The sequence below is a fragment of the Vanessa tameamea genome, chromosome 28 (assembly GCF_037043105.1).
Source record: "Vanessa tameamea isolate UH-Manoa-2023 chromosome 28, ilVanTame1 primary haplotype, whole genome shotgun sequence".
Taxonomy (NCBI): domain Eukaryota; kingdom Metazoa; phylum Arthropoda; class Insecta; order Lepidoptera; family Nymphalidae; genus Vanessa; species Vanessa tameamea.
This window is the reverse complement of record NC_087336.1, coordinates 4,892,656-4,903,797: the sequence shown is the minus strand read 5'-3', so window position 1 is coordinate 4,903,797 and position 11,142 is coordinate 4,892,656. Positions and strand designations below refer to the sequence as shown.

Sequence of the window (11,142 nt, the reverse complement as noted above, 5' to 3'; positions counted from 1 at the left end):
TTTAATGTTTATTTACAAGGTTCTGTGTGCGTTAAAAAGTAGTTTTCGATATTACGATGAAAATATAGATAAGATATAAAAAAATATTTCATAATTTAAATCGACTTATTTCTTACTTTATGGTTTAAGATTACTATTTATTTTAAACTAAATAAAATTTAAGTACACTTCAATTCACTCCACAGTACTATTATTTACTATGTTGTGTATTTAAGAAGAATCAATATATTCATTACAGTATTCAAAAGTATATTATTACTTTTCGCGTTTATAGCCTTAAGACAGACAGGCATCTTTTTTTTTTATAATTTGTAGTAAAGACGATAAATTATTCGGAATTTTTAGCAAACACAGAACACATCTTCACTTAAAATGAAGTTATAATTTATCTATGATCGATAAAATTCATAAATAAAATATTTATCGACAAAACATTTGCAACATAACACTATACACTGAATGCAAGATCTATTTCACTTTTTATTTATAATCTATTGTAGTATTATTAATCTGTGGCGATTAATCGATGATTTTTAAACAAACTATATAATAATTAATTTTATATATTATATCTTAACATATAACATGAACTCTGTTATTTAAATATGATATATATACTTAGTATAAAACAATGAACTGATTTTCAGTATATTGTGAAACAAAGTCCAGGCTATATATGTGATAGTCCAATATGTCCAAAAAGTGAACTATACAGTATGTAACAAATCTTTATCCATTGCAAGAAAGTAGAAACAATTTGTAATTTTTTTTTATTTATGCGTATGTTTGTCCAAGGGATATTTTATACAGAATGTGTTATTCTTTTTAATCTATAATTAGATTATTTTTAGATGTTATTTTATATAGTCTGTATATCTGTTCAATTTATTTCGGAGGATTACATATAATAATAATCATAGGTAATCATCTTTAAAGCCTATTTTATAATCATAACGTCTTTCTTGTAACTGTTTATATTAAGTAAAACTTTTAATCGGAATAGTTTTTGTTACTTACTGTACAGGACATTTAATTAAAAATATTAAATAATCGTTTACACGAATTAAATGACAAATTACATAACATAACAAAACAACACAAAATGATTACAATTAAAATTATAGCACCTAAGTAACTTCGAGTACACTCGTCAAGAAATTAAAAGAATAGACATTCAGTACAGTCATATGCACAAGTGTTTTTATATTCAACTCAATATGGTTGTACTATATCATATATAATATATTATCATATATTTTAGTCTTTCTGTTTGCACAAATAAAAAGACTAAAATATATGATATTTTAACCCACTTGTAATCACAATAGCAATCTTTTTAACAGACGAAGTTAGCGTCAATTATAAGGTTTAATTTAACTTGGAATGATCGTTTGACTAACCTTGCAATGCGGATTTAGAATCAATTCCTGTTATCCTACGGAGTTCAGTTCTAACGACGGTTTCGATTTCGACCGATCGTTTCGACGACTTCCTCAACGATCGACGGTAACTATCAATTTATTTAAGATATACATAGTCATACAAATAATTTCAACAAAATCCAAAAAACACTTAAATCATCGGCTGAATACATTCTCATCGTTGACTTGTACTCGATCCCCATAAAAAAAAGGTAATTTCAAATACGAATGAGTTTTCATATATCGTAACATTTAAAACTACATAACAATTGTACATATGACCGATCTATAGCTACTCGCACAATTATAAACTAAACAATTAAAGATATCTGATTAATAAATAACAAAATTTCAATTACATACATATTATTTACGTCCATGGGTGAGTATTCGTTTGATTTGTTCAAAATTAACAGATTAAAAATGTAAATACGTCATTTGTTGTCATTTCGTTCTAGAATATTATTTCAAATATATATTGCTATAGTTTAATACAATGTATGAGAGAAAGAGATGGCAGGTATATATCTGTCACTTATAATACATATATATTTTAATTTATATGGGATTAGTATGCTGATGTGGCAGTGGTCTGGTCACGTATGTCGCAACTGTTGGAATAGGCGTGTGGAGACCACGCCCTCCAAGGATAGGCAGAAGCAAAGAAGACTAGCAGGGTATGTAATTTTTCAAACAAATATAATTAAGTTTTAATTTGTAGATATGACGTCAAACCGTTTAGATAACACATTGTTATTTTATAAGTACTCTCTTGTTTCCAACTTTTTTTTTAAATAAACATTTTCCTGGTGACTTTTGATTTTTTTTTAAACCTTAACCAGGCACAAGTCTTCCAAAAAGTGAATTCTGTCTTATTTATTAGTCTTACACAATATTACAATGCTAATAATTTTACGACAGAAAAACTTATAGACAAAATGAAATTACTATTTACTGTCGCTTCCGACTTTAAAGAAACATCGAATTAATTTTCGTGTATTAAGCTTAATCAGTTTTTTTGGTCATGAAGACAAAATTCCGATCTAATTCGATTTTCAATTCAAATTGGAATACTGTTAGTATTAAGTGTTGCCATGTAAAAAGATTACATTATTATTTTCGACTTCTTACATATAAACAAAACGAGAGGAGTAGTTATTATATCAATGCCTTAAGCTGAAACAACATCATATAATTTTTTTTACTAGACTTAATGTGTATATGTGACTTGATGGTAGTTTTCAAACATATTGTCAACTACGAAAGTCACTATTAAACCCCTATATATAATCATCATCCTTTTCTATCATACATTATATATTATAGTTAGAAAGAAATGCACAAATGTATTTACAAATCGGTACTGAATATATTTTTCTTTGCTTAGCATAATTAAAAAAAAAAAAGCAATAATCACAGATTAAAAGAAAGCTTATAATCTAGTTTACATAATATATAATACTTTATGTATTATTTTTCTTATACATAATATAATTATTAGACTGCCAATTTTAAATAAATTAATCTATAATATTATAATAATAATTTATTTATTTTTCTTACATAATTACGATTTGTGAATTAATACCGATTTAGAATTATTATACGCGAATAAAAAAAAAACAGAAACATTTAAATTTCTCCAAAACCTATTAAAATAATAAAAAAAAATACAATATAATGTATTCTATACATTAATAAAACTTAAAAAATTAAAAAAAAAAAAAACAAATTTCCATCCTTAAGCATAAATGTAAACCAATTATAAAAAAAAGAACTGAAAACGGCCCAGCGTTTCATACATATTTAAAAAAAAAAACATCTGGTAGACAGAAAACAGTTAACACTATACTAACTTGAATGCAGATTGTTTCCAATTATAAATTTAAAAAAAAAATCCTTGTGACATTTGAAATAAGAACAACAAAAAATACACACAGAATCGTTGCACTAACAATTAATCTTTAAAATAGTTTCACATATAAAAACTAAAAAAAAAAAAAAAACATTAAATTGGTTTAATTTCAAAAGCCTCCAGTGTGATTAAACTCTGTGATAGTAGATAGGGCTTCAAGTTAATATAGTGTTATTGCGCGTACAATTTAAGAACGATTTCAAACAATTATTGCGTAGAATCTTAGTCCGGAGGCAGATAGCTGAATAGTTTGTATTTATCACGGATATATGGTCGTACGTCGTCCTTCTGTAATCAATTTCAAAGAAACATATTTGATATACGACTGATAACATCCCAACTCTTCTTAGAACATGGCAATCGACTGATAACCAATCTATACTAATCTATGCTAATATTATAAGTGCAAAAGTAACTGACTGTCTGTTTGTCTGTCTGTCTGTTACACCTAAACGTAGGCTGAACAGTGACATAGGCTTTTTTAATATCTAACACCTGACGACCCCTAAAACACCAACGAACAAATGTTGCTCACGATATCTAGCAAATTAATAATGAATTACTTACATTTTTAAGACTTTTTACATTTTTTGCCGGATTTTAACATGGGTCACCAAATCATCAAATAAACGATCACTACTGCCCATAAAAATAGTACTGTAAGAAATATTCATCATTTCTCATATAATTCTCATTAAAAACTGATATGTCCCTTGTTAGACTGGATCAGTTCACCCTTCAAATCAAAACCTATTAATAACAATTCTAATTATTGCAGTTTGATGGTGACTAAGATATTATGTTACCACCCACTCATCAGATATTCTACCGCTGACGAGCAGTACCTAGTATTGTTGTGATCGTTTGAAGGGCGAATCTTTGTTCCCAAGGTTGGTGACGCACTGGCGGTGTGAGGAAAGGTTAATATTTCTTATAACACCATTGTCTATGGGCGGTGGTGACCACTTAAGATCAGGTGGCTTATTTGCTCGTACGCCTACCTATATCATAAAAAAAAATGGTTATGATGTATGGGTGCTACCTACCCAGACGTTCATCATATCAGGACATGAATCATTTATAATAATCTTTGACACATTCCAAATATTATGTGGTTGTTTATGTTATTAAAGACTAATTAGGTAGAAAGCTGTTCTTCAAAGTTATTGCTGCTATTGAAGTAGAAATTAAAATTGCTCTAACTAATTCTTAGCATAGGTATATAAAGGACTTGTTTTACGTGGGCTTCGCCTGCGTGGGGTCTATTATGGGGTCTATATATGCCAGGGGTCCTATGTACTCATTTCAACATTTTCAACATAAACATTTCAGAACTTTCATAATATCAAACCCTTTTCGGTTCGATATATAACTGTAGTCGCCTTGAATGTGTAAATTAAAAAGCATATATCCTTCCCTGTGATTCAAACTTGCTACTTACTAAATATCATGAGAATTAGATCATTTTAGCCATGACAGAGTTATTTCTGCATTCATAATATTAATATCATAGAAGTATAGATATCGATTTCACAATAACCATACGACATATAACATATATATTATACTTACAGTAGCCAGGTTTTCTAGGAACGGGAGCAGCTTCAGCAGTTCGTTGTCACTGCGGTCCACGAACCAGCTATCGATTGGTATGCCATTCTCCAGTTGATAACCAAACGCCTGGGAATTAAACTTAGATTAAATACTTGTATGTTTTTATATTTAACTAGAAGAAAATTAAATTCACGCCTGTAGTTACACTGGCTCGCTTCATCATTCATCAAACGCGAACACAAAATTACTAAGTATTGTTGATTGGCAGTAGAAGCATGTTGAATGGGTGGTACTCGCCCAGACACAAAGCCCTAACCCAGGTAACATAATATCTTAGTTTCCAAAGTTGGTGACCACTTCGATTAGTACAGTCATCTATTGTTAAATAGTTGTTTGTAAAAAAGTAATAATCCTTGTCCTACCTGAGGGCTGTTATCAACTATGACGGTCTTTCGTAGGTCCCTGCCGAGTATCGAGAGATCTTTGACATAGTTCCCGTTCACGAGAAGACAGTGCTCGCGGAATAATCTGGAACAAAGGGACCAATTAACATTCGAATGAAGTAAAAAGAATACAAACATCAACAAACATTTTTATGAGCTAAAAAAATACTTAGTAAGGTTACATAGGCTATTTCAATGGCAGGAGTAAAATCATTGACCTTGAATTGACATGTTATTTAAATTAAAAAAAAATACGTCAGGGCATATTCAAAAATGCGCGCCTATACATTAAGCGTGTCCATTAAGCATAGTCCTATCACATTCATTTCGCATCGCTATTGGCTACCGCTTGGTATCACGTGACTTCCTTGCGTTGCTATTGGACAATATTCTGTCACATCACATGTAATTTTCTATATCACGACCCAATCCAACACATTCCCATCGTATAATTCAAACAACACCATTGGTTACCGTTTACTAAAACGGAATCGTCGTGCGCTACGATTGGTCAATCGTCTACAATCAGTATTGGTCATTTCAGTAAGGCGCGTTGCGATTGGCTAATAAAGTGTGAGCTCACCGGTATTTGATCCAGCGTCGCGCGGGGTCCAGCAGGTTGAGCAAACGATCGGCGTACACTCGCTTGCTGGCCGTGAACAGGATTACCTCGTACAGGCGAGATACACGCGACAGAAACTCGGCGAAATGAGGCCGGGTGCGGACGAACACCTGGAAATATTCCTTATTTATGACCATGTCTATAAATAGCTCACTAATGAACACTTTATTGTGATGTATATGAACTAGAAGTCAAAAATGGCCACCGGATGAAATGTTGCAATTTTTTGATATCATTACATTTTATAACTTCCAGCTCTCAGGAATAATGTAGCATTCTACCAGTAAAATTGAATTGAATTGGATCATTGGTTTTACTTGATGGCAGGGATTGGTGCAAGCCTGTCTCGGTAGGTACCACCCACATCAGATTCTACCAGCAAACAGCAATGCTAAGTATTGTTGTGTTCCGGTTTAAAGTGTAAGTGAGCCAACGTAACAGGCACAAGGGACAAGTGTAATGTAAGGAATGGTTGATATTTCTTACAGCGTCAATGTCTATGAGCAGTGGTGACCACTTACCATCAGGTTACCCTGCCTGTCCGTCTACCTATTACATAAAATAAAATCTCTATTATAACCCCCTACATACAAACAAACAAATTTATAATATTAGTTTATTTCTAGTAAGTATTTGTGTAACATACCGTATAGCGACAGTCCTGGAACAGAACCGGGAAGTGAAAGCTGGCGTCCGGTAGTTCTTGTAACGAGCAGTGCACCAATGTTTCGTCCAAATCTAACACCTGAAATGAGACATTACATTAATATATTAATATGCTGTATACAGGCTCGTTTATATGGATGTGCGTGTGTGGGTTGATGTATGCGTGTATTAATGGTCGTGTGCGTAATTTTTATATGCGCATGCGTTTGTGTACGAGCAAGTATTGGTTTGCGCGTATATAGTCTCTAAAATACAAAACGATATTCTAATAATCATGTACATATTAGAATATCCTTGTAGGCAACAATGTCAACAGATTTTATCTTTATTTTTTTGTTCGGTAGCTGTAGTCGAGTTTGAGTGTTATCAATAAAAAAATCATAAGAATAGAAAAAAAAAATGTTCGAAGCTCGCAAATTTATTTATATTTTTCTCAAAGTTTCAATGATGTGATTATGTGTATTTCGACCAAGAGATGAACACTGCGAGGTATATAAGCGCGGAGGACTCACGAGGCTGAAGTCCGGGCTGGTGCGCGTCTTGAGCGGCAGCGCCGGGCAGCGCGCGCGCAGCGCCCCCGCGCCGCAGCACACCGACTCCAGCGGCGGCAGCTGCGCACGCGCACACATTGCATACATTATTCACTACACTACACGGAGTTACTTTCGTTAATAGAACTTAACCAATGGTAGTTTGCGGTATTACATTAGTACGGTATATCTATGAAATGTATGTATAAAAAAAATGGATTTCCCCAACGAAACCAGTGATAGCTTTACATTTAATACAATTGTGTAAAATGACAATTCAAAAGTGCTCGTACAAGCCTTAAGGCCTTAATTCTACCTAATTGAAGTAATATTCTTATGGAATCGACGTGAGGAGTGAGGTCTCACCTGTTTAATGAAGAGGTATGGATCGAAAGCATCCGCCCAGGAAGATATCTGCTCGCATTCAGCTCGGACGCTGCAGGAAGATATCACAGCCGCTGCTTCCTCCTATAAATAGAATTAAATTATAAATAAAAGAAATGGCAGCGTGGATAACTACTGGAACACTAATTACATATTACTATATTGATTTATCCAGATAATTAAATTTAAATAATATAATATATAATAATTAAATAAAAATTAGATGAAAATCTGCCACATGCACGTATCTACCTAATATGTACTGAAAAAAAAGTGATTAAATAGTCTCAAAATGTCTGAAAGAGATTGTTATGGCATATCATTGGTCTATGAGCATTAAGAGCCGCTGTAAAACGTTAAATAATTTTGTCCTATTTTATATTATGTTGGAAAGATGAGACATAAATGTGACATAAATTATCTATAATACATACCTCAATGTCTGGAGCAGGTTCATCGTGACAATTCAAAGAATTTTCATCCACCACAACGTCGGATGCACCCTGTGGAGAAAAAATATAGTTGTACTTTTGACGACTAATTTGTATTATTATTTTTAAATTATAATTGTTAGGTTAAAGGGCCATCTAATGGTGGTCACTACCACTTGCGATGCCAGTGGCTAATAGTTATTAATTGCATCACCCAGTAAACTTCTCCTGACTATATGACATAGTCGAAATTATATAATGGCACAACTAAGGCAACCTCAAAAATTAATAAATAATATTCTAAAAGAACAGTTTTTTTCTCAAAAGTTATTACCTTATATCTGGTGGATATAGACAACATTTTCTCTTTTTCTATCATCAGGTACTTGACATTTTAAAGAAGACAAATCATAATGTAACAAAAATTTTTGTTCTTATAATATATATATTCATATTGTTTTTTATTGGACTCACCCATCCTGCAGCTTCAGCAGCGAGACTCTGGCTTATTTCAGCCAAAAATCCAGTACTAGGGTTCCTTGCTGACAAAGCTTCAAGGCTCTCTATTGCAGTGCCCTGGGTATCACCGCAAGTTGATGATATTTCACATTCTGGATCTCGAACATAGACATCTTTCTCTAGCATAGACACAAAGTCAGGCTGCAATGTAGAAAACATCCAGATTAAATTTTTTTATTATTTATATGTATATTTTAAGTACTGAATAGATAACATCCTATATCAATGAAATTAAAAATCCCATTTTGGAGCTCAACCGAGCCCAATACCATAAGAATCACCAAAATTGAATCATAAACGAAAAAAAATACTCTAAGACATCTCCTTTTTTCACCATAATTGTGTGTAAAAATTATAATTACCTTAACATACTTATCCCCAGAGTTTAGAAAATCCCCACAAACGTCCAAATCATCCGTAGTTGAAGTAGGTTGATACATTTCAAGGTCATTGCTAGACTTACGACGCTTCATCTTCTTGTCAATAGCTATCTTATTCCCTTTCATATCATCCTTCTCAGTGGTCATCACCTTGGCTGCTTTATCGGCAAGCAGGTCAATATCCTCATCCTCTGTCGGTACTTTATTGGTCATTAGTCTTGCACATTCCGCAATAGCCATCAAATCATTAAGGCAGTCATTTGGAAGACAAAGTTCGGATGATTCTACTTGGCCATCTGAGTCGGAGTCTTCATTTTTCGGAACTGAGAAATCGACAAATGTAGTTGTATGTGGCTCATACATTGTGATGTCATTGTCATCTGGATAGGAATTGGATTGTTCTGGTACCACTGGAGCTTTGGATCTAATTTTTTTTTTGGGACTTTCATTAGTTGAGCTCACCGCTATCTTGCTCATTTTCATTGAAGGTACACCCAATTGACGAACTTTACGTATGGGAGAGCTGTTTAATGAAGCTGATTTATCAGGCTTATCCATTCTTCTGGTCTTTCTTGGTGAGCTCAATGCTGATGACACAGATTCTGTCTTTCTCAACTCCCTGTTCAGAGAACTTTGACGTAGTTGAACACTTTTCGTTGTACGTACATCTTTTAATTTGTTCTTTGATGTGGTTGTAACCTTATCATTCTGCATTTTAGGCTTAGTCGTTGATGTTACAATGTCTTTATTCGTATTACGAACAACAGTTTGAAAGATTGGCTTTTTAGCACACGATTCCTCCTTCGACTTAGACTTCTTTATCTCCACGGGTTTTTCCATCTTTTTGACGATTTTCGTTCTAACTGGCCTTGTTTTGAGTTCTAGATTTTTCTGAGATCGTGTAATACAATGCAGGGATGGTCCAGATGATAGACCATTTTCCCCACTCAAAACCTTTTCCCAAGTTGACTTGTTTTTCAGTAGAGGCTTGTTAAGAGATTTTGCTTTTAAAGTTTTCGATCTTTGAGACTTTGTCGCTGAGAGCGGTCGCTCCCTTTTCCTACTTCTTAACCGCATCGCAAGATTATGGGGCATTTAACCTGGAATTTTATAACATGTATCAATGATAATATTTTGATTGATACAACAATAACAAAAAAAAACAATTTACATAATAAACATTACAAAAATTCCTTCAGAAGCTACAAGAGCTAGTCACATTTTATATATAAATATAAAATATAAAGTAATACGTAAGTGTTACAAATACTTACATGAACTCTATACGATTAGAAAGTTAAGTTTTACTCCAGACATTTAAATGATGTAACAGTTTATATTTATGCATTACAATGTGTTTATTCTATACACAGATCTTATTGACAGATACGTAAGAAATATTCTTTGTTTAAATAGAAAATTTCAACCCAAAAAATTCGGCGCGGCAAACAACTTCGCGCCTTTTTTTACGACAATTTTATATATTTTTTCAATTATTTTCTTACGAAACACTCGTTCGAAATTTTCTGATGAGTATTAATTAAATAATCACTATTAATATAAGCACTGCACTAACGAAATAACTATAAAATAACTCTCGCGAAAAAGAAAAAAGCGGCGCTAACACATTATTGATTTATGCGCCAGTAACCGAAAAAGACTCTCACTGATGCGTACAGTTTTAATTGTCAAATATTTTATTAAAGCAATTAAATGACGGAAGTGAATATACGCTTCACTCTAATCATGTAATTAAATGATAATTAATATATTGAAAACACACAAAGCCAAACAAATGTCAAAATGGCGGCGTTTCTTCTACTAGGTGAAGATTTTTTTCTTCAGATGGCGTTGCGGAACTGCGCATGCGTTTTAATATTGCTTTAAAAGTCGATATGTTAAACCACATAAGACATAGACACACATGAATACTGCAGTAAAAATAGTGATTTTTTCATCAAACGTTTTACTGACTATACTTTTAAAATAAAGAAAAAATTTAGAATTGTTTTTGGCAGTCAAAAATATTTTTGTAATAAATCAATAAATTAATGAGTAATTTAAATGGTACATATATTATAAGTAAGTATTTTATAATTAGAATATATTTATATGATAATGTTGCCAAAATTCTTGAAAAAATAAAAATTGTATAAACTAGTCGTGTACCCGATAGGATATCCTATCGGAATCAATATTCTAAACGCACCGTCTTTATTTCTATAATTTTCTTGTGTAATATGTATACGAGTATAACCTTTGCTCATACTCTCATTT

At 32.4% G+C, this 11,142-nt stretch overlaps 1 protein-coding gene across 1 annotated transcript; it reads right to left on the bottom strand.

Annotated features, from left to right (window-relative positions):
- Positions 1-2,703: 2,703 nt before the first annotated feature.
- On the bottom strand, positions 2,704-10,708 carry LOC113391791 (uncharacterized). Its single transcript, XM_026627869.2, has 11 exons — positions 10,140-10,708; positions 8,848-9,965; positions 8,441-8,626; positions 7,970-8,038; positions 7,518-7,619; positions 7,134-7,232; positions 6,602-6,700; positions 5,917-6,065; positions 5,313-5,418; positions 4,909-5,016; positions 2,704-3,624 (listed from the first exon to the last, which is right to left on the bottom strand). Exons 2-11 carry the CDS (start codon positions 9,958-9,960, stop codon positions 3,559-3,561), a joined length of 2,097 nt encoding a protein of 698 aa, XP_026483654.1. The 5' UTR covers positions 9,961-9,965; positions 10,140-10,708; the 3' UTR covers positions 2,704-3,558.
- Positions 10,709-11,142: the final 434 nt, after the last annotated feature.

What these genes read in the sequence shown, in the direction of transcription:
- LOC113391791 (XM_026627869.2), bottom strand. Translation starts at nt 9,960, where the DNA reads ATGCCCCATAATCTTGCGATGCGGTTAAGAAGTAGGAAAAGGGAGCGA. An exon ending in CATACCTCTTCATTAAACAG is followed by an intron (nt 7,233 to 7,517) that starts GTGAGACCTCAC and finishes GCGCGTGCGCAG; the next exon opens with CTGCCGCCGCTGGAGTCGGT. An exon ending in TAGTTGATAACAGCCCTCAG is followed by an intron (nt 5,017 to 5,312) that starts GTAGGACAAGGA and finishes TTTAATTCCCAG; the next exon opens with GCGTTTGGTTATCAACTGGA.